The 27,660-nt window shown below is 37.4% G+C and overlaps 1 protein-coding gene across 1 annotated transcript in view; it reads left to right on the top strand.

Moving 5' to 3' along the window:
- Positions 1-27,660, top strand: part of TENM2 (teneurin transmembrane protein 2) — a 640,368-nt gene that overhangs the window by 513,525 nt on the left and 99,183 nt on the right. Inside the window, exons 8-10 of the mRNA XM_050905122.1 lie at positions 3,639-3,844; positions 11,837-12,032; positions 14,886-14,987. Of these exons, the coding sequence (XP_050761079.1) occupies positions 3,639-3,844; positions 11,837-12,032; positions 14,886-14,987 (504 nt within the window). The remainder of the gene's footprint in view (positions 1-3,638; positions 3,845-11,836; positions 12,033-14,885; positions 14,988-27,660) is intronic.

The following is a 27,660-nucleotide window of genomic DNA, read 5'->3' as shown; positions in this document are numbered from 1 at the left end:
CTCTTAAAATCCTATGCTGTGTTGAACCCCTACAGCTGTCACAGTTCTCTTCATAGACGGATTTTCCTGAGACACTGAAATGTTCCAGGAGTGGTTTGGACAACTAGAAACCAGGTCATTTATGTTGTAGAGCAATAAAAGGGCATTTATGGGGAGATGCTTCCAAAGATAATGCCAAGCTGTACTGAATCATTTCAGTATTAGGAACCTCAATCATGTCACTAGGATGATTGATAATTACAATATCAATTGTCTTATCTGCAGTTTTCACCAATTTTTAAGCTAACAACTTCAAAATTTTCAAGAGAAATATAAAGGAATGGTCTTTTTCTAGTAACTTTTTGTTGGGAAAGTTTGACATCCTATGTATTTGTAGTATGGTGCATGCTGAAGTAGTGTGAATGTAACGCTGGTTCTCCTGATGACTGGTATATTCTCTTTTTAGCTTAATTGATGTTTTTGAGGATTCTTGACTCCTGAAAAATGCACTTTCCCAGCTATTAATACAAGACAGAATTTTGGAAAACCAAAGGAGGCTAAGGCTAAATTCAACTAGAAATACTAAAACTTGAGCCTCCATAAGAATGAAATTTATTTGCAAAGTTATAATTCTAGGGAATATATAGTCAGCAGACTTGGAAGCAATGTAATTAGCAGAAGTCATTGATGGTGGTGTTTTGGAGCTGCTTTAATAGCCAATGAAACCATAATGTCCAACCGAGACTACGGTGGTCTTACCATTTGCGTGGTCGGTAAGCTTGCCGCACTGGATAAAAGTAAGGTACAATGGCTGAGGCAATATTGAGTATAATTTCTATTTGATGGAGATGAAAAACACGTGACTCAGTAATTTGTAAAGCAGATGTATGCATGAGGGCATTCTAACACCACGTTACTTCTTAAAGTGTTCTGACAAGGATTTGTTTTTCTAAAACTTATTCTGTGGCATAGGCTATTTATGTGTGTTAGTAGCCGTTTCAGTACTTAACAGCCCTGATATATATATATATATATGTTTATGTTATGTTTATGACATGAGGTAAGTGACTATAAGCTGCTTATTTTTTAACTAATCAGAATATTAGATTTGTGCTGCTGATACAAGCCATCTCTCTATACATGACCACTGCTCCACTGAATTCTAGAACTGTATTAAAAAGTATAAAGTTTTATATATATACTGTATTAAAAAGTATAAATATAAAGGATTGCTTAAAAAGTAACTAAATGAGAAACAGATGCCAACATGGGGGGAGGCTACTGATTTCAAACTGATCTAAGCTCCAGATTCCCACCCATTTTACGTATGGATTTCAGAAATAGATTACACTTACTGACTTCGGTGTTCTTCGTGTCAAAGATTTGCACTAGCTTCTGTGGACTGGAGCAGCTTTGTTGTAGACATGAAATTAACCAAATTGAAAAAATATATAATGCAGATAATTCACTGAGTATAAGGAGTCTGTGGACAGAGAATACTGGAAGAGGCACTGGTCTATTAATCTTCCCACCTTTATTACTTACACAGCTTTTATCATAATAATAATGCCTACTGTAATACTTCCTGGAAATAGCTTTTTCTTTGACTGTTTCACTTTGTGGATATACTGATCCTGAAGAACAAGGTTCTTTAGAGTGTGTCAAGGAGTCTGTTCTCAGATTAGATACAGTTGATGTTCATTTAAGTATGTACAGTCTGCTTCCAAAGAAATAATTTACAGCACACTTTTTAAGAATGTTGAAAAAAATTCATCATTTATTACCATAACTTGGAATTGTCAAGTGAAGTAAGTGTGATGTTGTACTCAAAGGAGATGAAGGAGCCCTCAGTCTTAGGCTGACTTGCCAGCTCTGCCAGCGATTCCAGTATAGCATTCAACAGGTGATTTTATGTGCTCTGTACCTGGTTTTCCTGTCCATATGCGTAACGAGTAATTTAAATTCTAGTGAGATGGTGTCTGACTTCATTGAGGTAGGAACTTTGAGATATCCTCTGTTGCAGTAATCCATTAGAAATGAAATCATGTAGTTTTTATGAAACATTACATGTTTGAATCTGGTTGATACCTGTGTTCTTGGGCGGCTCTAGAGGCACGTTGCTTGACATTCTCAGCCATTTTTCCTTTCTTTGCAGCCTGTCTTTGCAGCTTCTGCTTTCTTTTTTTCTTAGTGCTGTGGTGTTATTGTAGACCCATTAACATAGAAAATGAAAAAACAAACAAGTTGCCAAAAACTGTATAGCAGTTGGTATTCAGAGCATTCTTTTACCATTTCAAAACACTGCCAACATAATATCTGTTTCATTATGTACAAGTGTAAGTGCTGCTAACATAGATAATTTGGAATCTATAATTGAAACCATGCTATTGCAGCTCTCAATTAAAGATAGTCAAGACAGAAAAGCTGTTATGTACTTACCTGCTGGAATTATATGTCATTCTGTGCCATCCTGTTACATTCATACAGTGCTGGAATATATTTCAAAAGTAACTTGCCATTTATTGAAAATAGCATTACACCATGAAAAAAACATGAAGTAAACATTGAGCTTTTAACAAATTCTGTCAGGTTGTATCAGAGGTATCACTACCATCCAGTGTGTATTAATAGTGATATTAATGAGACCTTTAAATTTCTGTGATTGTTAACAGATATTTTTGGTTTTCTGGTCCTTATAGTGTCTGTTGTAATAATTTCAAAATGGATTTCTCACCATGTTGTTCGGGAATACGGAACACAAAGTCAAACGTTGCTACATACTGTAGCTTGAAAGCGCTGCTAACTCTTCACGTATCGCACTCCATGTTTAAAATATGTATAGCCTCAGAACCATCCTCTTCAGCTGAGAACAGAAGGGATTTGCACCATGTTGTAGAAGTTGACTATTTTCATGGGCTGGAAGCCAGAGCACTCAACCAGAAGGGTCTTGTATCTTGTCTTCAATAATGCATGCTGAAGAACCATCAAATGATGGATTTTGACTAACCACAGCACGAGGGAGAAAGACTCGTATATAGCCTCAGCTTCAGGCAGAGAGAACTTAAAAGGCAGCACATTGAGTTGTACTAACTTTCTTTCAAGAAGAAGATGCATATTAGAGTACAGAAACTGTCTTCCAAATCCTTTTCTGTGCATTTCATTTCTTCTGTCAGCTCTCTTGTCTATGACCTGGAGTTTATTGGACTACTTTACTATATAAAACAATGGTAATAAAAATTTGCAATCAGTTCATTTAGATTGAAGTTACCCCTTCAGTTCACCTTTCTGATAATTGTTTTTATACCCTGGTTGTGTACAAGATGCAACTGAAAAGAGCACACGGAGATTTGTATGTGCTTTATTGACTCTATACTGTTACTGTATTTGATCAGTAAAGAGCAATTGCAGAATTAAAGGGTTGGAGGGATTAGAAGATTGCAGATGCTCCACAGAAAAAGGTTCACAGTCTTCTTACTTCAAATATAGGGGTCAAATTCTTACATACTGATTGAAACAACAGGCAGATTGCATCAGAATAAGAAAGGAAAGTTACAGTTTGATTTAAAAGGTGGCATTGCCACAGACGTTCATCTTGAATGAATAATACCTGTATTAAAAGCAGTTATCTCATTTGATTTATATTTGCTTTTATTTTATAGGACCGTGGGTCACTAGGAATAGCAGCATAGATAGTGGAGAAACAGAAGTTGGCCGCAGAGTCACCCAGGAAGTGCCCCCTGGAGTTTTTTGGCGGTCTCAGATCCATATCAGCCAGCCACAGTTCCTGAAGTTCAACATATCCTTAGGGAAGGATGCTCTTTTTGGTGTTTATATAAGAAGAGGACTTCCACCATCACATGCCCAGGTACTTTGTCAATGTATTTGTTGGCTTTAACTGTCAAAATGCAAAAGTTTAGAGCACCTATGTTAGATTTCTGTTGGAGCTTATGGAGCGCAAGTTTAGGGATTCCTGGGAATTACTTAATTTGTGATATTTGACTGAACACCCTGATATTAAGATTTCTAGGTTATTACATACCTCAGCAGTACATTGATAAAAGAGGTAATCAATGATGTTCTTGCCATTCAGGTTTTTAAGATAACTTGCAGTTTGGCACTCAAGGTTTTAAATCTCTGACAGAATCTTGGCACCAATTGGGATAAACCTATCCAGTTATACACCAGTCAAAAACAATGAGTGGTGTTGGTCAAACTCACAGTATCAAAGCACTGTATACAGTTGTAATGCATGCACAGCTAGATGTGTTAACATATAATTTTCTAGCTTCGTAGAAGTTTTAATCTCCACAGGCTGTTGGAATGGCATCACTGGGGTATGCAACAGACTTTGGCACCACTGCTACCCAGCCATATTAGAGAACATAATGCAGTGGCCATGCATTTGGGAGCTTTAATTGTAGTACTTTTCCCTCAAGGACCGTATTTAGGTATAATATCTGACTCAGACATGGGGCAAGTCTTGCAGTTGGGAAATCCAATTCTTCTTGATTTCTAACCAGCCTCAAAGATGAAAACTCAGTAATGCTGTATTTTTACAGTGACTCTGTAGTACAGAGTGAAGGGCTGTAGGTAAAGATAGTTTTAAAGTTAGTGAGACCAAACTTGAGTATCTTTTTCTTCTAGGTTGTGCAGTGAGTGTTTTAATTTCTTTACTGTGAGAAGATATAGTTGTATTTTCTGTTACAGAGAGAAGGTTTTTTTTATTATATTGAAAACTCATTAATGGGAATGGAAGGATTCCCATTTACTTAAATTAGAACTGTAATGAGAAATAATATATTTGCAGTTACACATACTAAAAGGAAAGAGCCTCCATTCTTTAGAGTGCAAGGGAACCAGAAATAGCAACCAGCTTTTGGAAAGGACCCCTTCCATCATGCATATCCTTACTGCTAAAAATCGGTTCTTTGTTCAGAAATTATCACCTAAACTTAAAATGCTTTATTTAGTATATGATTTCCAAAAAGCAAATGTAGAACTCCATGATCCCTTTTGGGAAAGCCTCATTTAACACTTCTAGATGCCTTGCCCTGATTTACAAAGAACTGCTACTACGTTTTTTGTCATTTGGCAAAGCAAACTGCAATTACATAAATGGTTAAAATGCATGATCTAAGCTAAAAGCCCAGAGGCTTTAACATAATTGCATTGCTACATATTGCCATATAGAGAAAGTATGTTCATATTGCCTGCAAGGAGGTATCAACCCTAAGTGAACTGTATCCGTGTACATGCACAAACTCATGGTACAAACAGTGAACCAATTAATTTTCTGGGGAAAACTACACTTACATTAACTGAATTTTGGATCTGCTTCCCAATGTGAGGCGAATTTATGGAACTATTCTGCATTGCCTCTTGTTCCTTGATGTTTATTCTTGCCTGTAGTCTGAATTGAGAACCAAAATCTTGAAACAGAGTTGGGAGGAAAGGAGAGAAGAGGTTTACATGGGTTTATGACCTCTACTTCTAAGAATTTGTGAACAAGGAGCTTTGACTATCCAAACTCCATCAACTTCCTGTAGTACGCTGTTTTAAAATGTTCTGTGAGTTATTGAATGGATGTATCTGACTGGTAAGAAATAAGGATCAGCGGTCCACAACCCAAGGAGGGCAGGGCAAGTGTTCAGTTTTCCATATAGCTAGAGGTTAGCATACAGCATCCTGAAGTTCCATACAAAGACTAGATAAATTGGGGAAATTGTAGAGGGCTGCTGACTAATTTTCAGCCATTTCCAGACATACATGCAACCCGGAAGATCTCCATAGAGAATATGTTCCAGTTTCTTAAGAAAGTTTTGATTTTGGCTGTAATGCTTCAATATGTTGTCTTGAGGGCGAAATTATGTCTATGGATCTTTAACTGTTTTAGTGAGGTAATGGCATAATTCATTGAGCACATCTCATTTAATTCAGAATTTTGGCGCTCACTTCCGCTATCATTCCACCGTGAAAAAACAGCAATTTAGTTAAGGAAAACAAACAAAAGTATAAATCATGATGTGAAAATGACTTAGGGCAACCAAAGCTGCTAAGCAATCATCAAGGTTTGCTGTAAATACAAGTTAATTATAATTGTCTGACTAAGACATGATGGAGGTATGCCTGTATCTTTTACAAGAAATCCAGTTGGATGTAACTGGTAGTACAAAATATTTTTTCAATTCAAGCTGAACTTTAATTTCTGTTGCACTGTGATCAAATGTATTTGTTCTACGTTTTATTATGATGTTTTCATCTGAGAAGGATATGATCAGGCAAAGTTTCTCTTCCTTCTTTCACTCCACCTTATGTGGGTAGGATATAAATTTTGTGACCTTTCTGTTAAATTAAATAATGAGAAATATCAACTGTGTTTCCTACTAAGCTGGATTCCTCCTCAGAGAACCTGTTTTCCAGTCCTTAGAGGAAGCAATTCCAACCCTCTTCCATAACTGGAGTTAATGAAATCCACCAGTATAATGTGCAGAATTACTTTCCCGTATTCATGCAGGGTCCTGGTGCTTGTCAACAGCGTGGTACAGCAGAAGATTGCTTGGCATTTTTGCCCAGCAATCACAATTCAGCCAAGCTGCTACCAAGAGAAATAATTTTAGAAAAAGAAAGGCAAGCTGTTACAGACCTGAGTTAGTAAAAAGAAGCCTTGTTCTGACAGAAAGGAGCAGAATGGTTTTGTATTAATGAAAATAGTCTGAAGCTGACACCAGATGATATTTTAAAATTGAAATTTAAAATCCTTGTTTCTGCAGGTTAGGGACATGAGCTGTAAAGCAGTGAACAACTACACTTGACAGTTCATCACTGATCAGTGCTGGTGTGTCAAGCCAAGTAAAATCCTTTGTGGGAGCAAGTCAATAATCAGCAAATTAGGTACATGATTAACCTGAGACAACAAGATGCAGTTACTGTCTGAGAGCCCTGCTGAGATTTAACCTTCTCAGTATTACTGTTTAGCAAATATTCCAAATGCCTGGTTTAGTCAGTCAAACTGATGTAGCTGTAAGCTTGTCTAGAAGCAGCCTTGTGTGCTATGTGCATAGGGAATAGAGCTCTGGAGGAGAGGTGAAAATGCAGTTTTGAGTGGCAAGCAGACTACAAGCAGGAATGCATTGCTTTCAAGCAAAACTCTTCCAACCTGGGTGGTCCTACATAGAAATAACAAAATGCACATTGCGAGCTTGAATAATCAATAGAAAATTAGTAGAAGATAGTCATATTAATAAAATTGATAATGTATAGAAAATTAACTCAATGTCAAATAACGCATGAAGTGACTACAGAGATTACAGCAATTATAATGTTACTACACATTGGTAGAATGTTCCAAATGATGCATGAAATAAGGTAACCTTATAGAAACATCACTGTAATGTCTGGAGAAGGCAGTGCATGGAGTTGTATTGTTTTCATTTCCTGCAGAGTGTTTTATACTTACAAATTTTTCGTGTAAAAATGAAAACTGTTTTCATTTAGAACAGGAAATGGCTATATTTGGAACAACTTGAATAGCTGGGGAGCTTCAGTGTTACCTTGTTACTCTTTAGCCAGCGCTCAAACACATTTAGGTGCTCTGACCACCTTAAAGTTATCTGATGGCAACTGTGCTGTTACTACTGAATGCTGCGCTGCATTGTACCAGTTGTGTTGTGTCACATTCAAATGTTGAAACAAATCAGTTGGCTGTCACTGTGGGTATCAGATGTTTCATCGGTGTATTTTAATGAATAATTACCAACTGGATTTTGTGAAGAACTAATTTTAAAGCACTTTGCAAACAAGTTTCCCTGACATGTTTTCTTGGCTGCTTAGGTCTTACAGGGCTTTGGCATAAAGATGAATGCTAGCCACAACGCCAGCCATGTTTTTTCCTTTTTTTTTTTTTCCCTCCCTCCATTTGAATACGCATCCAGTATTAGAACAAGAGCTCTGAGAAATCTTGCTTTTCAATTCCTAATTTCAAACACTGTTAGGGATTTTGTGGAGGCATGCAAATAGTTTCAAATCTAAGAAAAAACCCAAAGGTTATGCAAGCTCTCTGCGTTTTGGGTCTTGACCCCTGTAAGCTCTCTTTGCTTTGCTATGCTTTCACAACTAGTTCACTTCCTGTATGCAGCTGGGCTCAGTCGATCTGGGCTATATGGATGGCATTGTGCAGTGTAGTCACTACCGTACATGTAAAGTTCCAAAACTGTTTTGCTGACTCCCCGTGGTTACTGGAAAAAGAAGGTCTTTATTAGCCTATGAATAAAATGCATCGGAGGATAGAGAGCACTGAATGGAGAAATTATAAAAACAAATTGCCTAGAAATAACTCAGTATAAGATTTAGGTTTGTAAATAAAAGTATGCAGTAGGGTTTTGGTATGCTGTGTAGTAAAAATAAACAAACTCACTGAGAAGGTGAATTTGGAATTTGTGTAGAGAAGTAGGCTGGCAAGTCACTTGCTTATATGGAGCTTTAATCATAGTAAGTACTTCCCCCTGCAAAATTGAACTCTGAAGATGTAGTCATTTGGGATTTCTGGTACATTTTGTTTCTGAGCAGTTTTTGCCATTTTCGTGTGACTTTCAGTATGAAGCCATGAAATAGAAAGGATCATAAAAAAAAAAAAGTCAGTGAAACTTCCAAATTACTTCAGAGATTTAGTTTGGTTTGACAGATCCATTCCCTAATTCAAGTGATTTAGTTGTCTCTTCCTTAGCAGTTGTGTGTGTTAGATCAAAAATTCCACAGTTACTTCTTAATGATCATGAAAGTACTTTCATTCTTTTCCTAGATGGGTCTTCGAAGCTACGCGTATTTGTCAATAAATAGTTTTAAAGCAAGAGTAATATCTTCAGCACAACATTATATAAACATAATTAATCATGAAAGTGTGGTAAATCAGAAAATCAACAGGGCCACAAGAAGCAAAATGATGATTCAGCCAACCATGTGAAGAAATCTTATCCAGTTATGAATTCACAGTACCATCTCGGTGAAACTTCAGTCAGGGATTTTAGATTTTGGGGTGCATATACCTAGTACTTGCTGACACATTAAGATTTGTATACCCAGGGAACCACCAGCAGATACATTATCTTCCTTCTTTTTTCCTCTGTCCTGAGGAATCCAAAGAGGGATAAAAATGTATTGTTAGATTCTGTATCAGTTTGCGCTGGTACTTCACCGTTCATAAAGTTATTCAGGTTTAGTCATTTTGGTTTTGCCTAAGCATGAAATAGTTCTTCACAGTTTGATTAAAGAGGGGCAATACTGGTCTTAACTTTACCAAAGTTAAAATTGTAGCCTTATGGGGAGTCATGCCAAGGGACCTGCTCTCACTAGGTCACACCCCATCATTGTGAAAAGAGATTCTGCAGCTAAAACTACTTCAAGCAGTTTCAGCCTGAATACTCTTCCCCTTCAATCTTGCCAACTGCTGAGCATTCTCTACTATATGAGGTAGAATCAGCATCAAACAGAGGGGAGGCAGAGGAACCTGCCAGCACAAGCAGAGACGAACAGCATGTTACCAGTGAGAAATGTCAGCTTTTATTGCTACTTCCTTAGTTGACCCTTTGTGAACGATTGTTCTGAAGAGCAAGATTTCTTTTTCCCAAGATGTTGCCCGAGTAATAACATTTCCCAAGGAGGTGATGGGTCTGTCCTTAACCTCTGACTGTTAGATGATAGGTTTTAGCAATATTTCCAAATGTCATTGATTTAAGAGATAGATATATGTGTTTGGCACCTCTGATACTCTGAAAGTTACTGACATGCCAGAATTCTCTCAATCTCTGGCGTACATTGGCTTAAACGTACTCATTTACCTGATTTACCCTCTCCTGCAAAAATCCTGTGTGAAAAAAGGCTCAAGTGGATGGCAATCTGATATTAACGGTTCAGTGAAACTTTTTATTCCACTTCTACTCTTTCCCACTATTAAAGGCATAGGAAAGAGTGGATAATGCACTTCCTGTGACAATCGCTTTCAACATTAGTAGACCTGGGCTCACATTCCTACCCTGCCATGGATTTCATTTCTGGCTGCGTATTGGTGTCAGTTCCACATGTTTAACAGGGAGCTAGTAGTACTTCCATACTTCTCCCTTTGTTGTAAGGCTAAGTGTATCAAGGACTCTACATTGCTCGTATATAACTGTTACAAAATTCCAAATAGAAAGGTCAGCTTTTCTACCGCAGTTTTAGATAAGGTGTAGCATGGCACTAAAGTGTTAAATCAGTTCATGTGTCTGTCTGTTCTACTAGAAGGGAGAATCTTCGTTATTTTATTCCATATTGTGTATTATTTGCCAGAACTCACTGTTAATGAGCGGAATACAGTGTACAAGACAGCCCTCTGTGAATGTTTAGTCTGTTTTGATTGGAGGATGCAAGATTACAGTTTTCTGTTTAAACTGAAAGCAAGCGAAGGTGTATGTTTTCTCATAGCTGTCGCAAGCACAGACTGTATGTGCTAGAGATAACGGAGGGAAATGCAATGAAACTACTGGCAAGCAAGCACATACTATTACTGTATTTTATTGAACACATACATCTTTCTTTAGACATGTCTATCTATCTCTATCTACTCCTACATAGATAAATGTGTCTAAAACAAGATGTGTTTTCATAGGGGACTTGTTATAGAACTATCAAAAGATTAGATATATTGTTTTTGTTGTTTCTTAAGGGCTTCCCTTAGATAGGGACTATGAGAGCTAGGAAGTTGAGCATAGCATCAGCTTGAGAACTCCAGGATCACAAACATTAAAGACAGAAAAAAATCCTATTAGGACAGCTAGTCCAGCTGCTTTGTTATGCAGAGTTATTCCCTATTGTAGATTAACCAATATTTCTTCCAGTCCTGTTTAATTGTGTGATGCAGTGGCATCTCCATTGGGAGGCTATTACTAAGCTTAATAGATGGGAAGCTTATCTGACATTCATCTTAAATTTCTTTCTTTCTTTTTTTAGTTTCATGCTATTAATGGTGCCATCCTTCTTATACTCTAAATAATCACTTGCTCTGTTTGATCCCTTTTCCAAAGATTAATGTAGTGTTCTACCTTACTTGGAAACCATCCAACCAGAAATTCGCAGTTTTCCTTAATATACGTTCAATTCCTTCAGCCACTTGATTTGTGTTATTCCTTTCCATGCTCCCTCTGGTTTTTGTATCCTACTTGCCCCTGATTGTTCCACACACAAACTCAGGTAAGCAACTCTTACTCTGTGATGTAAAACTTGTGTAGTGTATTTTTATCGGGTGCTGAGTTACCTAACATTAGACAAACACATTTTCTGTTTGTGCTCTTCCTGTTAGTTTTCACGTTCTGGGGGCTTCCATTCAATTATATGTCTGGAGCTACATCTGAGACTTCTGTTCCTCTTGCAGCAAGAATTTATTGTGGGCCATTGCTTAGAAAAGGGTGTGTCTCATAGGTTGAAGGTTTCCAGCTTTGAAAGCTGTGCAGAAACCTAAAATTTGATGGGCCAAATCATTGATTTCAACTTCTTTCTCAAAACCCAGCTTGTCAAGAAATACCATTTGTACATTTTTTTGATCACCTATGCAGAGCAAAGATGCATAATTCTATGTCACTGTTTCAGAAAGGATAAGAGTCACAGAATCTCTGTGTGTTCCATGGTTGACTAGTAAATATTAGTTTCACATTGACATATCTTCCAGAAATACCATTTTATGACAAAGTAGAAGAGAAAACGTAGTGTCAGATTTTGAGCTGAAATATCATTCTGTATTCAGGTCTGTTTGTTTGGGGGGTTGTTTGTTTGTGGGGTTTCTTTTCCTTTTTTTTTTTTTCTTTTTTTTCCTGTTTTTTTTACCCTGCAGTATGATTTCATGGAACGCTTGGATGGGAAAGAGAAATGGAGTGTGGTGGAGTCCCCACGGGAACGTCGAAGTATTCAGACCCTTGTTCAGAATGAGGCTGTGTTTGTTCAATACTTGGATGTGGGTTTGTGGCACCTGGCATTTTACAATGATGGCAAGGACAAAGAAGTGGTCTCTTTCAGTACAGTTATTTTGGGTAGGTATCTCCACAAGCTGAGCATTTTTCCTCTCTGTTTATACCTTCCCTTACTTAAAGTCATAATACTTTCTTGCAGTCTTCAGTATTTGGCCTATTTATCCGTATGTTATGTTGTGCATTTTTTTTCTCTACACTGCTCTGTCAGAAAGTCTGTAATGGGGTGCTGATTTTAATTTGTTGATACCTCTTTTAAGATTTTAGCATTCCCATAGATCTTGAGTTTAGTTCTGGAAAACAAGACTCAGATAAGTTCAGTCTGGGTTGAAGCATTCCCCAGTTAATATTCCTCTCCCTTATCGCTGTCATTTTTATATTTCTTATTTGCTTTTCTGGAGAAGCTTCTTTACACCTGGGTGGAATAGTATCCAACAGGAGAGCTGTTTAATCTTCGTAGAAAAGACAGCACAAGCAACTGACACATGCGAATGAGGTTATTGTTTGCAGTCACCCCAGAGATTAATTGAGTCAGTGAATTAGCCGTATGCTGTCTTACAGCTTACTACTCACCTAATAGTGGGTCATCTCCTCAACGTGGTGGGTGGAATCAAGAGCAGAAGAACATCTAGCCTATGATCCGAGAAGCCTGCAGTTTTGTTAGAAGAATAGGGTTACGTTTAGTTGAAAATCAAACTGCGTCTAAATTCTCCAAGCTTTATTAGAAGATTTGTTGAACTTTGAAGCACTTAATGAACTTTGCTGAATATCTTGTCACAGTGGCATAAAAAATTCTGAGATAGTCTATGTGGTATTCTGTCCTGGCTGGTGAAGTGTTAAATGGCACTATATTGTATAAATCTGTAATTCCTATTAATTTAGGGAAAGAGAAACTGCAAAAAGTCCAAGTGAGTTTTTAAGCTTGATGAAAAATAGTTGGAGGTCTTTTCCAGTCCTGCCTGATTAACAATACGAAGCTTAATTTTTTCCTTTTACATTAGTATAAAATTCATTTGTTGGCTTAAGTCCCAAAGGGTGTAGGAGGATAGCCAATGCTGTGTCATTAAGTATGAATATAATTGTTTCTGTTAACCTCAATTAAGATGAAAAAATTATTTTTCTTCCATAGTTTCTGTGTGGTTTTGTAAGAGTTACTAGGTGCTATGCACGTTGATATATATATTTGCCTATTTGCCCATAGAAGGCTTTTTCTGCTTCTCCAAAAACAGCAAGAACATTTGTGCTTATATCTTGTTATGGCCCTATTGTGCTTAGAAAACCTTCAGATATGATAAGCTGTCCTTAAAAGAGTTGCCTGGTCTAGGCTACAGCTTTCAAGAGCATCAAAGGTCTAATAGTCAGGTAGACTACTTGATAGTGCAATAATAGTAATTGGACCGAAATGTAGAGAAAAGTATAGTGTTTTATCCAGTTCAGAGGTTCTTCTACACACACCTAGTATCAGACGTTTCATAATCAAAGGATCTGAGACAGCTGAAAGTTTCTCTGATGTGGAAGAGAAGAAAGAATAACAGAAATGATGTTAACTCCCAGACAATACTAAATTTACCATGATTTTGAATACATAGAAAATGCCTTTGTGTGCCATGAAGCAAAATAATGAATAAATCTATAGACAAGCTTCTTCATGAGACAAATTGATACTTTGAGCATTACGTTTCAATTTTTCATTGTTTACAGGAATCATTTCAGGAGGCCAAGCTAATGACATCTCTTTGAAAATTTGCTTTAGAGTTTTTTTATTTAGTGTCCTGCAACTGTGAGATTAGATTTAAAGTCGTGCTTGAATCTTTTTCCTCTTTTCAGTTTAATTTGACAGAAAAATACTCTGTATGGTTCTGCTAGTTCCAAATCCAAAATTCATTTTCTGTGTTGTACAGCTGCTATTTGTTTGCTGTCTGGGACTGACAGAGCCATTTAGTTTGGGACCACAGGTCCCACAACAACAGGGAGTAATAGTGAAGTGTAACAACATTCCAATTAGATTTTTGTTCCAATAATTCACTGTTGAAAATATGTTCCACTGAAATCCAGCAGCTTTCAAATGAAAGTGAATTTAAGAATTAATTTCAAAATCAGAATTTTATTTCTAGGTTGTTGTTACACTAAGTAATGTGTATATGTTATCCAAATAATAACAGAAATTGTGGAAAATAAGTATTTTGGTACAGCTGAAATGTTATTATCAGGCTGGTGTGCTTACTCTTCTCAGATTATTGAAGTCATCAACACTTCAGTCAGTCACTTAAACTCTAGTGTTAAACCTTGTCCTCTGTTTTTGCAGACCTCTTCTTCATCCTCTCGTGTAGCTACTTGCACCTTTTTTATTCATTTTTTTTTTTTTTAGGATAAAGAATATTTGCTGGAGCAAAAGAGCTCCTCTTTGTCATGTTCAGCAGTTATTTCTGTCAGCTTAATTAATGAGGCTTTAAATGTCTGTAGAAGGAAAAGAAGATACACTCCTTGGGATATCAGTTTCACATGGAAGAGTGGTTGTGCAAGATCAAAGTCTCATTGCAAAAGGGAGGTTGTCGATTTTCCTGATGAAGCATTATGTTTGCTACATAATATGAATTCAAACATAGCTGTAGAGGTCTTAAGAGGCAGTTCTGTCTATCTGTTGGAACAGAGGACTTGAGCACTATCAGAAGACTTTGAGTTCTAATGGTGCTCAGGGACTTAATACATGACTTTAGAATATCACAAGATCTCTGCACTTACTCATGCTACCATAAAGCTTGGTACCTTTCTGCTTCACCTGAACTTTGTGGTGTTAACATTATTAGGGATTGTTCTTCTAAGTATTGAAGACAAAATAAACTGAAGAAAAATTAAGCAAAGAATTTGTAGCCTAAATAGGAACCAACTAATGTGCCTGTGATGCTTCTATTTCAGATTCAGTGCAAGACTGCCCACGTAATTGTCATGGGAATGGCGAGTGTGTATCAGGTGTCTGCCACTGTTTTCCAGGATTTCATGGAGCAGATTGCGCTAAAGGTATCATTTTCCCTATGTTTACAAATAACCACAGCGTGTGTTTGTGATGTATGGATCTATAGTGCCTGCTAGTTAGCATGGGTCCAAGATAGATTCAGATAGATCAATATGCATTTTTTTTTCCTTAGATCTCTAGTTAAATGTGATCAAGTGGAAGTATTGCTGCGTTGCTGATGAGCTTGCATAACTACAGCTTTTTTTGTGTCGAAGGTAGTAGGCAGAAATGGCAGAAAAGATTTATTTTCTGTAAAAGTGGCTGAATTATCATCAATGCTTTCTGATAATCATTAACTGGTCTGCAACAGAAGACTACTTATCTTCATCAATAGCATGTAATGTATATTCTGGCTTGGCTGAGCCTTACTTCTAGTACATAGCATCTTTCTTGCATATACAATTAATCTTTGACCAAAAGAAGTTTGCCTTTTTTAGGAAAATAAGTAGGACTTGATAAAGTCTTTTCTTAAATGTCGATTGTAAATTTCAACAACTAAAACTGGGAGATGCATGATTATCAAGGATTAAACAGAAATCTAAAAGACATCTATGGATTGGCAGTACGTGTTTACTAAGTTTTTCTGAGAGTTTGGGATAGCTGTCATAGGGAAAAGATTCATAAAGGGGGACCTCTTTAGTTTATACAGCTAGTAGCACATATGTTGTGTAAGTTCAATGACTTGATTGTATTCCCTGCTGTTCCTGAGCACAGTCATAACATTTTACAGTTTGCTTCCTTCTTAGTTTGTGTGAGATTTAGGCATACTATCAGTATCATATGCTTACAATTGTTTTCCACAGGGATAGGGTTGTTAGTGCTCAAAGGGGGAAAGCCTGGTGTTTGAGAGCTTTTTGAAATGCCTTGAAGGGCCTTAGAAATGTGCTCACTTCTTCTTAGATTCCTGATCCAGTCCTGAGGACAGTCTGTTGTGCCCCACCTCTTTCACTGGTGTAGCAGGGTGGCATCCAGCATACCCATGCGTGCCCATGAAATACTCCTTGAATAGCTGTTATAGTTGTACTGGAGTGAATAATTTCCATTTTGTGTCTCCATATTTGGCTCTTGAAGGTGCCCCAGTACAAAAAAAAAAAAAAAAAAAAGACCCCAAGGGCCTTGGAAAGCTAATGATGTTATTTCAGTACTAGCCCTACTCATTTTAAAGAATGCTTCAAATACAGCGTGCATGTTGTTTGATTACCTGAGAAATTAAGACGCTTGGCAAATATATAGAGGAGATATCTGTATATTACAAAGTAAATGGTGTGATAATGTGTGCTATAAATACACATTGACAGCTATATGCATTTCTGTGGTGTTAACCTGTGAAAGTATGCATGCAGTGACTGTGTGCTTCACTGCCACTCTTCACACATACACGGCCATTAAATCAACTCATTTGCATTTTGAGTTGTGGAGCAATCCTGCATTGTGTATGAACCTCTGTGTAACACTGTATTCTATGTTAATGCTCGAAAATACTTCGTTCAGGCTATGTCAGATAAATAGCTTTTTTACAGGGTACTTGTCAAACTACCTGTCAGGCTTCTCCTACCCTCAGTATATTCCCTCTGCTTCCTGCTTTGTCCCTTCTGTGTTGTCTCTTTCCCCTCAAAAGCAGAAATGGTTTCTTGGAAGCTTCTTTCAACTCTTTTACTGTTTTCTTGTTAGACATCATGGTATTTCTAAAGAACAAAGAAGCTTGAAAAACTACCTAAAATGACAAAATGGGTGTGTTGACAGAATTCTTGTGTTTCTGTGCAAGCACATAGCTGCACATCTTTATGCTATGAGACATACCCAGAAGTGTGCAGCTGAGTTAGGGTGTAAGAGCTGTATGCCTCACCCATTTCACAGGCACTGTCGTGCCTGTTCTCATCTCCACAGGTTTTTCTGCTTACTTGAATGCTGATTATATGTGAGAGCAGTTTTAGAAGACAGAAATCAAAACTGGGATTGTATGCATGGTAAAACACAGTAAAATGAGATAGGGAATTAAATCTTTTCCAGCATATTATATGTATGGACACATGTTTAATACACATTTACCATAATGTTAAATTTATATTTAAGCTGTCACAAGTATGGAAGTATAATGATTTTCTTTCCATCTGATTTTTTTATTATTATTATTATTATTTCCCTAGCAACACATCTTTCAGTGTCTCAGTTCTCCACTGTAAAGTAATTTGAGGCAAGACTCAAATAGCAAAATGTGGAGAAAATGTGAACAAGCTCCTCAGATGGCTTTTAGAACTTGATGCGTACAGTAACGCAGCAGTCTAAGAGCTTCACATCGGGTGAAACCCAAGTTCAATAGATATGAAGCATGATCCTTTATACCAGTGAGTCCCCTGTTACAGGGCTGATCTTGAGGGCATCAGAGGGAATGAATCTTGAGAGGAGTCATCTGCAAACTATTTGCAGACAGTGCACAGGTACTCCCTCTGTTACTTTACTCCATCCATGTAGTTCTAAAAGATAAAAATGAAGGAAATCTCTGAGCAGCACAGATTTTACTTCAGATCTGTTAGCTCCAGGAAAATACCATGAAAATTATTAGAAAGAGATGAACTTTTGGCCCAGCCCACAGGCTGAAATACACTTTCGTACTCTGATTGAAGTGGAGGAAATTTCACCCTCTCAAACACTCTTGCCAAATACTGGGGGGGGTATTTCTCACCCTTATCTGTGGAAATAACTTATTCTTAGGTAGCCAGTATCAACAGATTTACTCCATCCTTGCTCAGACAAGATTCCCTTTGAAATCATTTGGAGTTTAACCTAATTAAGAATTCCATCTAACACACAAAAAAGGTAATGATACGTTTTAATCTCATGTGGATAAAATACGACATATAAAGAAAAAGAAAGTCTGATAATCAAAAGATAATTCAGTGGGTGGAGATGTATCCTGATAAAGAAAATGTCTATAGTTAAAGCCAGTGGAAGATTTGCTGTAAATTGAACTGCACTGTGAGTAACCACCTGTCCACAATTATCTGTAGGAGTTGTTGATAAGAAGCTATGCTATGGCCAAAGATCAATTAAAGAATCAGACATGCAGCTATGATTATGTTATTTTGATGTGTTGTCAGTTTTTTATATTCATCTCTATTTTTCTGTAACCTCTATGACATAACCACCCAAGTTTATCAAGATGTCCTTCTTACTTAGTGTTCCCACTGTTCATGTCTGATAACAGTTTGGTCTTTCAACTGCCAAGTTCTGTGGTAAATCTGCAAGCAGGCATCCTTCGTCGTGTCCTGCTTTTCACCATTTGTAGAGTTCAGTGTTACAATGAGTTGGGTGCCTAGAAGTGACTCAGAGTTGGCTATAACTTCATTTCATCTCATAATATATTTGAAGGGCATGCAACTCTTCCACTCCTTTAACAAAAATACTTCCAAAGACACTGTCATACACTGTTTTGCAAATGTGCTCAGAGCCTCCTTTAATTTTGCATTTTAGGACGCTAGGATTTGCATCATAAGCATATTTAGCTAATCTGAAAAGGTGAAACAATGTACCATCACATGGGATTTCTACATTGACGTGATGAACATAGCCTGTTAAGAGATGGTGTCCGATTTGTAAAAGAAGGAAAAAATTGAGTCAAGTAGCTCGTCAGCTGCCATGAAGTTGCCATTTAGCAGATACTTTTAGTTGATTATGCAATGTAATAAGAAACACGTTTAATATTTTAAATTGATTGAAGGCTTTTGGATTTTTTAAACCAGCAGTTTGTACCATGTTTGATCAGTTGACTTTTTAATCTGATTTTAAGAACTCTAATGATTCAGATTTATGTTATTCACAGTTTCTTTTCCTGTTCTCCTTGTGTGGGTTTTTCATTATTTTATTTTCATTCTGTTTGTTTTTGGCTTACTGGCAAAGGACGGCGCCACTTTAATAAGTATAAAAAGAAGGGTAGGTTTTTTTAACTTTCTTTTTATTTCTTTTGCGACATCTATTTAGTTTGAAATAGTTACTAAGCTGTAAAGTGTAGTCTGTCTCTTTAAATTTATTCTAATGGATTTGCTGTTTCTGATGATTGCCCTCACCACAATAAGAGGTCCTACCACTGCCATTTTCTTTGTTATGTGTACTGTTAATCTCTGTATGAAAATGTAAAAAGCTGTCAATTATTAGGTAAGTAAGGTATAATTGCTATAAGTAGCAACTCTTGCTTTTTCTCAGTTGTTATTCCAATTTCAATTGTTTGGGACTCTTCTTGCTCTGAGGTTATTCAGACGCTTATTGCTTGGGCAATAGTGCATAAAGTAATGTTTTTTCGTCCATTGAATACTCTGCTTGAAACTATTCTCTTAGTGCCATGTCCAGAATGCTCCCAGTGGCATAAGAGGTTCTGGGAGTGATTGCAGTGGGGAAAACATGAATTTTGGAGTGCATCTTGCTGAATAATTCAGTACTCAGTTCATTGCTGTAGAGCACGTGGCCCACATAAATGAATGGTGTCCGGCATATCCTGGTAATGTATAGGAGTTAGTATTTCCTCTCTATGTGAGTAAGGAAAATAATATTTGCCTTCATAACTTGGCTAGAAATTTTAGGAACTGAAAATAATGCAAGCAGATAGAAGCTCACTGGACTTTGAAGGGAGAGGTGAGAGGTGATACTGAATAGCCTTTCTCCTTTGCCTGTCCTGCACAAGTTCGTATCCTGACAGAAGAGATAGGACCGCTGGTGAGGCAGCACTTCGGGTCTTCCATGGCACAGACAAACTGGTGAACGTGTGTCTTAGACTATTCAAGTGACTCACTGCAAATTTATGCAATAACAGATTATAGATCAGACAAGCGAAGTGGGTTGGATTAAACATGATGGTACCCAAAGCAGATTGGTTTGGCAGAGAAAAGAGCAGGAGAGGAACAACAGTATAGGAAAACCGCCATTTTTATGGCATTATAAAGAGATTGTCATGAGCAATAGTACTGGTTAAAGCTAATCTATTGTGGTTAGTGCTTTACAAGCAAAACAAATAAATAAAAACAGCACCTACCTCCAGGAATTTACCATGTCAATACAAGTTGAAAGGGAATGAATGGGAACCAAATGACAGATATGGAGATATGAGGAAAAAATGTGATATGCAGTGTTATAAACACACTAGCAGTGTGACTGTTGTCAGTTTTGGGGAACACTGTGGTAAAAGGCAGTTTTAAAGAGGGATAATGGGGCAGATAGATAACATCATGTGGATAATGGAGGGCAAATGGGGCCTCCAAAGGAGACAGAGCATAGGAAAGAGCTCAAAAAAGCTCTTTTTAAATTTGACTTTCAAAAGCATTGTAAATCACAGAGAGGTTGAAGTCAGAATTCCAGCAGTGAGAGCAGTCTGGGGTGAAGCGGCTCTGTAAATGAAGTTGGAGCATGAAGTTCATGTTCCATGTGATAAGCGGAAAGGACCTGAAACAGGACTGGGAAAGAAGAGCCACATGGCTGAAGGTTAGATTAACAGATTAACAGCATGATTTTTGCAGCACTGTTACACACAGACATGACTGAAGAAGACGGAATTTATCAGTGCTGGAGAAAAAGGTGTTGATTTAATGTAGCTTTTATTTGCTGAAAGCTAGGGCAAGAATTCTGACAAAGAGATGCAATGCAGAACAAATCTGTAAGACTTCATCAAAGCCTGAACGTGAGGTGAGGAAACAGATGAGTCAAAAATAACATCCAGATTATGAACCTTAATGACAGATAGAACGATGGTATTGTCCACTGTGATAGAGCAAGAATGCAGGGGAGGGCTGAGAAGCAGTGGGTTAGAGAGAAAAGAGAAATTAGAGAAATAACAACTTTATTGGCAAGCATTTTATGTGTTCATAATTATAGCATGTCTCATCACTTACACCATACTCATAAAAAAAAAAAAAAAGAAAAAAGTGTGCTTTTCTTTGGAAATACTGCATTCATGACTTGTCACCCACACACATCTCACATCCTTTCTTGCAGTTGACAAAATTCAGCATGTTCAGCTTCTCTCTTAGTATCTCTTTCTGGGTGGGTTTGTTTTTGGGTTTTGTGTGTTTAAGTGTGTATGTGTGCCAACTGATGTATGTGCTGCAGGAGCAGCACAGCCCTGGCTTGTCACTCAAATCTCTCACAGTGGGTGGAAGCATCATTTTGATACTTGAACAGACAAGGCTGTCTTTGGCAATGTTTCTCTCCAGCAGTTCTCACCTCTCTGACTCAGTACCTTAAAATGCCTTTGTTATAAATTTTCTTTTCGTTTTCCCAGTCTCATATTTTATTAGCAGACGTTTTTCATTTCTGGCAAACTGATCATGTCCTCACTTGCCTTCCAATGAGTTCTATGTACAGGGCAGTGCTTGCCTGTCTGCCCTCAGTTTTCTCAGTTTTACGGAACTGCAGTGCACTCTGAAAAGGGTTTTGTGCAATCAACTGCGCCTAAAATAATTACAGAATAAATAAATGGACATGTAACCTATTTTGACAATGATTGACAGTCATTGCTGTCTATCAGCTGCTAGCTTGCCTGCATGAAATGAGATAGTAGCTTTGATCCAGTGTCAGGTAGAGAAGTAGAGCCAACACAAAATCCACCACTCTAACTCTTTCTAATTGGCAATTTAAACAGGAGCCAAGAACTGAAGGGGTCACAGGCTACATTCTTTCTGATTGTTAGTGGTCACGGCTCCAAAAGGGGCTCAAGGCACACATTCAGTAGTGTGACAAGGAATAGAATACAGGAACCATCGTTTCTAGTCTGCAGCTTTCCTCATCAATCCTCGTGAACTCTATTGGAGATTAGAGGTAAAAACAGGGAACTGGAGAGTCTGGACTCCAGAATTCTACAACAGATACCTTGTTAAATTGCTGTTACAACACAAGTCATTTAGCATCCTAACATTTCATCGCTCTTCAAAAATACGTACCTGTCTCTATAGTGCATTGTAGATTAAATGTGAGGATTAGCAGATGTTTGCAAGGCATGTGCTATTAGTAACAGGATGGTGACATAAGAGTACTCAGATTACTCCCTAGCCTGTGCCAGGCTAGAATTGGTGCTTCATATCCATTGCGTTCTTTGTAAGGGAATATTTGCAAAGTTGAAATAGGACCCAGGAGCTACTTCTGGCATTGTGAATATTTGAGAAAACAGAATTAAAAACATGGATTTCAACAAGCAAAATAGTAACTGCTCATTGTTCTTAAAGCTTTTATGGCTTCTGCTGATTCCAGCATTGAATTTGGGGTTATAAAGAATTTATATACAGAAGAGCTTGTCCTGAATAATTTCAAGTGGGGATGCTCCTGTTGTTTAGAAGCATGTCCTTCCTTCTGTTTGTTATAGTTGTGCCTTTACAGGGCAGCAAAAATGCTTTAAAATTTTTGAAGATATTTATTTAATGTTGTTAAATATACCCAATACTTGCATCTAGTATAGCAACTTAATTAGCATTTGTTTTCTATATTAAACCACCAGTAAACATACAGCCAAATTTGTGCCTGTGGATTGCATTCCCCTTTCATATGTTTCTAAATTTATGTTACAGCATATGAACTTGAAATTATGTATGACTCCTTTTCCCAAAGAGCTTGCAGGATAGTGGTGCAGCTAAGAAGGTAGACTTATTTCTGTAGGAGAAAATTTTGAAGACAAAGCTAAAAGGATTAAGAAAAAAAATGAGGAATGCTGAGGAATTCAGTAATGAAGGATGAAGGAAATAACTGAGAAAAGTTGCTAATGCCACTGCTGGACAAAACATGATAGGTAAAAAGAAGTGGGTATGTAAGTAACTACGAGTCTCTGATTTCAGTAAACACTAGTGCATCTTTATCTGATCACTTATTACCCAACCTGTAGAAATTCAGAAACCAAACAGAGCGCCACAGGCAGTACTGTAGCTGAGGCCTACAAATTGGAACCAAGTTTTATTGGCTTAGTATAAGGAAGTTTGCTTTACTTATGTCCAAGATGGAAAGCATATGGAAACACAATAAAATCTTATTAATGGATTTTTCTTCAACAGCATTATAGTAATATTTTCATACTTATTAAAAGCTGGGTACATTCATTTGATCTCTCACAGCTGCTTTCGAAGCCCGCTCTATTATCAGTTACTTCACTTTATCTTTCTTCCTTTCATATACATGTGCAGCAACAGCACATCTATTTGCACAAATATTTTCTGTTTCAATGGGATTCCAATAAATAGAATATTTCAAAAGGCTCCCAGTGCAGCAAGGAGGTGGACATGCATACAAATACATGCAGGATGCAAACCATTGTGCAGCTTAGTTTCTGGCGAGCCAAAAATCTTTCTTCCGATCTTATAATACTTCCACTGGTGGCTAAGAATCTCTCTGCTTTAACTATACTCTGCTGAGCTAAGTTGTGCTCACTGTGATGTATGCTTTGTAATTTGTTTTTGTGTTTAATTGGTTAGCTTATTTAATTGTGTTGCAATCTACATTTTGTTTTTAGATTGCATTGTCTCCATGGACTTGTACTGGTATTTGTTTATTTCATTAAGTTCTAAGAGTTTGTCTTTGCAGTTGTATTGGGATCATCTTGGAGTCCTTGCGATGATGGTAAATGTCATTGAAGCAACTATGATTTAGTAGTATTGTAAATCATGTTATAGAAATACAGCTGTTAAGAGATCCTTAGACATTTGCCATTCCTGAATAACAGAAACAGCCCTGAATCACAGCTTCACATTTCAGCATGCATGACTTTTTTCATATCTACATTATATCTAGATTTGAACCTGTAATTTAGGCCTTTTCCTATATTTAAACCCTATTTGGGTGAGATTAAATTCAGTTAGCTGTCATCCCCCTTTGCTTTCTTAAACAAACAAAAAAAATTCGAATTCAAATGTAGAAAAATGTTTAAATATCTGCAGTTAACGTGGAACTGTGCAATTAATCATGTTATGATTTAAATCTTTTCTGGTAAATTTAATAAGGCAAATAGTAGTAACTAAAATGAGACCAAAATAGCCTGGGTTTTAAATACCCTGAATACTGCAGCCTATGGGTGCAATCGTACATCTACTGCACTGCTATTTAGTGAGAGCTAAACCATTACCAGACAAGTAATAGTTTTTACACCATTCTCTGGGAATGATGTAAAACTGTAGGGGTTTCACCCCAGTCAGCAGCCAAGCACCACACAGCCGCTCCCTCACTCCCCGTCCCCCCCCCCCCTGCTCCCAGTGGGATGGGGAGGAGAATCAGGAAAGAAGGCAGAACTCATGGGTTGAGATAAGAACAGTTTAATAACTAAAGTAAAATATAATATTAACAATAATAATAATGAAATATAATAATAATAGTAATGAAAAGGAATATAACAAAAAGAAAAGGGGGGGGAACCCAGTGATGCACAATGCAATTGCTCACCAACCACTGACCAATGCCCGAGCTGCGATCCACACCTCCCGGCCAACTCCCCCCAGTTTATATACTGGGCATGACGTTCCATGGTATGGAATACCCCTTTGGCTAGTTCGGGTCAGCTGCCCTGGCTCTGCTCCCTCCCAGCTTCTTGCACACCTGCTTGCTGGCAGAGCATGGGAAACTGAAAAGTCCTTGGCTTAGCATAAGCACTCCCATCAGCGTGTTATCAACAGTATTCTCACACTAAATCCAAAACACAGCAGTGTACCAGCTACTAAGAAGAGAGTTAACTCTGTCCCAGCCGAAACCAGGACAAAAATCTTACCAAAAATATTTGAAGAAATATTTAACTTTTTAATTTTTTTTGTAGATGCATAAATGACTTCATGCTGTCAGTGCTTCCCTGTTATGAATCACAACACATATGTTTGGAAGCATAGTTCTGGTATTTGGTGTTTGTCCTTAATGCTGCTTTGTGTGAGCTTGAAGCATCATCTCTTTGATTCCTCTCTGGCTCTTTCCACTGAGATAGCTACTGAAACCTCTGAAGTAGTTTAGTGTTCCCTTCCTCCTCAGGTTTTCTAGTGATGAAGTTATCAAGACATACAAATGAAGATCTACATGCTTGTCTATGACAGTAGTTGATTTCAACATCTGTTTATTTCCATCTGTTGATAGAAAGTAAAAATTATTTCTCTGCATGTTCTTGTAGTTGTATCAACTGCACGGCTTATATCTAAAGCAGGAATTTCACAGCTCTGATTCTGTGTTACTGGTTCCCACAGAAAAACAGTTTTAGATTGCAAGGCAATGTTTTCAGGACGTTTGTATCCACCTTCTACATTTTCCTCCAATCCCATGTGTCGTGCAGAGAGTTGAAAAGAATTCTTCCCTCTCCCCCCCCACCTCCCTCCCCTTTTTATTTTCAAAGGCACAAAATATACGGCAAACTGATCAGTCAGATTCTCCTGTGGTAAACCAGAACCAGTGCAGGGTAACTTCCATTTCCTTGAATGCATTGATGCATATGAAAAAGAAATTGAACTGTGCTGCTCTTTAACGATGTAGATAGGGAGGACCCAAACTGGATTGGCTGCAAATCAATCTACCATTTTGCAAATCATCTTAGTGTACTGCATGGAGAACTACAATCTTTCCTTTAATATAGGTAGTGATAGTTGCAGAGCTTTTGCAATAGTGGAGGGGGAACAAACAGGCTGACAAAGTGTTGAATCCAGAATGTACTGACAAGAGAAAGTCCTCGAGACATTTGAACCCTGGCACAGCTAGCTAATTTTTCAAGTGTTTAGCTGAACTTGAATGTCCTCTCTGTCTCCAATTTGTAGTTCGTTTGATACCACTTGAAAATCTTTTTTATGTTCAGCTGTGGCTTTTCCAGTGAGACAGTACAGTGGGCTTTTTCTCTCCCCCCTCAGGACTCCAATAGCTTTAGAGAAGTAAGACTTAGATCTTTGTTGATGGTTAGCTAGATTGTCTTAGCCCATCTTCATGCTAGCAGTAATGGGGCTTCAGCCCTTTCAATCCACCACTAAATTAGTTCCAATGTATCTGACATTTGCTTAATTTTTATTTTCCCTATTCTTACAGACTGTATTGTTATTGTTACTAAAAATATTATAAGGTCTATTCATGAAGCAAAATTTTCTTGTACCAAGTGACCAATGCCAAAGAGATAATTTTAAAAATTTGCTGTGGTTCTGGAAATTGCTGCTAGATAGTGTGGGAAGATATATTAATATTTCTTACATAGATTTTTTTTGTAATAGTTCTAAGCAAAGCAGTTACCTAATGGAAATAGATACTTTGCAGAATGGTAGAGGAGGGAACAGCAAGTGTTGTCTTTTTGACAGATAAGGTCACACTGAAGGCAATGAGAAAATCTATGACCTTTTTGATAAATTTTGGCCAAAGCAAAAGTTTGCTGAGTGTTCAGAAGAACGTAAATATTCATTGTGCAATTAATGCTGTTCAGTCACTTCTATAAAAATCCTGCCATTTTTTTTGTAGAACAGCTTAAGTACTTATTGATTGAGAACTTCTATAACTCCCAAAATGGAGGCATCCCCATATCTCTACAGGTATTTTAAATGAATTGAATTAATCATAGGCTTAAAAGTCTCTAGTGATCTTCGTTAACTTTCCTGGGTTTAATTAAAACATCTGTGTGCTTTTAATTTATCGATTCATCCAACTCATATGTCATGTTTTTAACACACCCCAGCATGCTCTGCATCATTTTTAACCCAATTTCCACTTAACTAAAGCAATTAAATTCACCCCGGATTAATTAAAGCATCCATACTTTAGTGCTTAAGTCAGCGTGTGCTGCTTTCCCCAAATGGTTTCTGAATGTCAGAGATTTGACACACCTGATGGGTTTTTTGTCCTTCTAGAAATTCTTCTGTGAATCTCTTTCTTGCTTACTAATGTGCAGTTTGACAGAGCTAGACAAGGGAGCTTGGTAAGGCTTGAGTTTGGGCAGCTGAAGTAAGGATTGCAGAGCATGACTACTATGAAGGGCTGTACATTTTGTCTTAATACTGACCTGATGCCTGCAAGTATAGAGTAACACTACTATTAAATCGTTTGAATTATTTGTGTGTTCTGTAGTCAAAGTAAACAGTTTCATGAAGTAACTAATAAAGCATATAATGTCAGTAACTGTTATTCACAGTTGTTCATTCTTCTGCTTCTGGGTGAATTTCTACAAGGTGACTTCTGCTTGGAAGAGCACAAGGTCTTAGAGCAACCTAAAAGATGTTCTAGATCTTCCTAATTGTCACTGTTCTTACGAACATTTCAGCCTGACGGAAGTTAGTGATCTCTGAAGAGCAGGCGGTCTAGTCAAACACCATTCTTCCTGACCATGCAAATATCATGTTTGTGAGGCATAAAGAACAGATGAGAGAAAACGGTCCTGGATTCATTCAGTCTCCCATTCCAGAATGATTTTCTTGGGGCTAAGTTTGCTAGGGGTAGGGCAGCTTCTTACCAGGGAAGTAGCACAAAAATAGCATAAACTAGTAAAAGTGAAACAGTGTAAACCATGGAGTGGTCTTAGAAGTTATTTCAGAGTTTCATATCCATAAGTGAACTCCATTTAAAACTAATAGGCATGCAGGCAAGTAGTGAAATGTGCATCCAAGTGATTAAAATAGGTTTAAACATAAAATATGAAGGAAAGTGTTGTCAAACAACTGTATTTTTAAACTACAAATAAGAATACTCATATATTTAATGTCTCCTAGTTTTTAGAAATAT

The sequence above is a fragment of the Gymnogyps californianus genome, chromosome 14, assembly GCF_018139145.2.
Source record: "Gymnogyps californianus isolate 813 chromosome 14, ASM1813914v2, whole genome shotgun sequence".
Classification (NCBI taxonomy): domain Eukaryota; kingdom Metazoa; phylum Chordata; class Aves; order Accipitriformes; family Cathartidae; genus Gymnogyps; species Gymnogyps californianus.
This window is presented reverse-complemented; position numbering and strand designations above follow the sequence as displayed.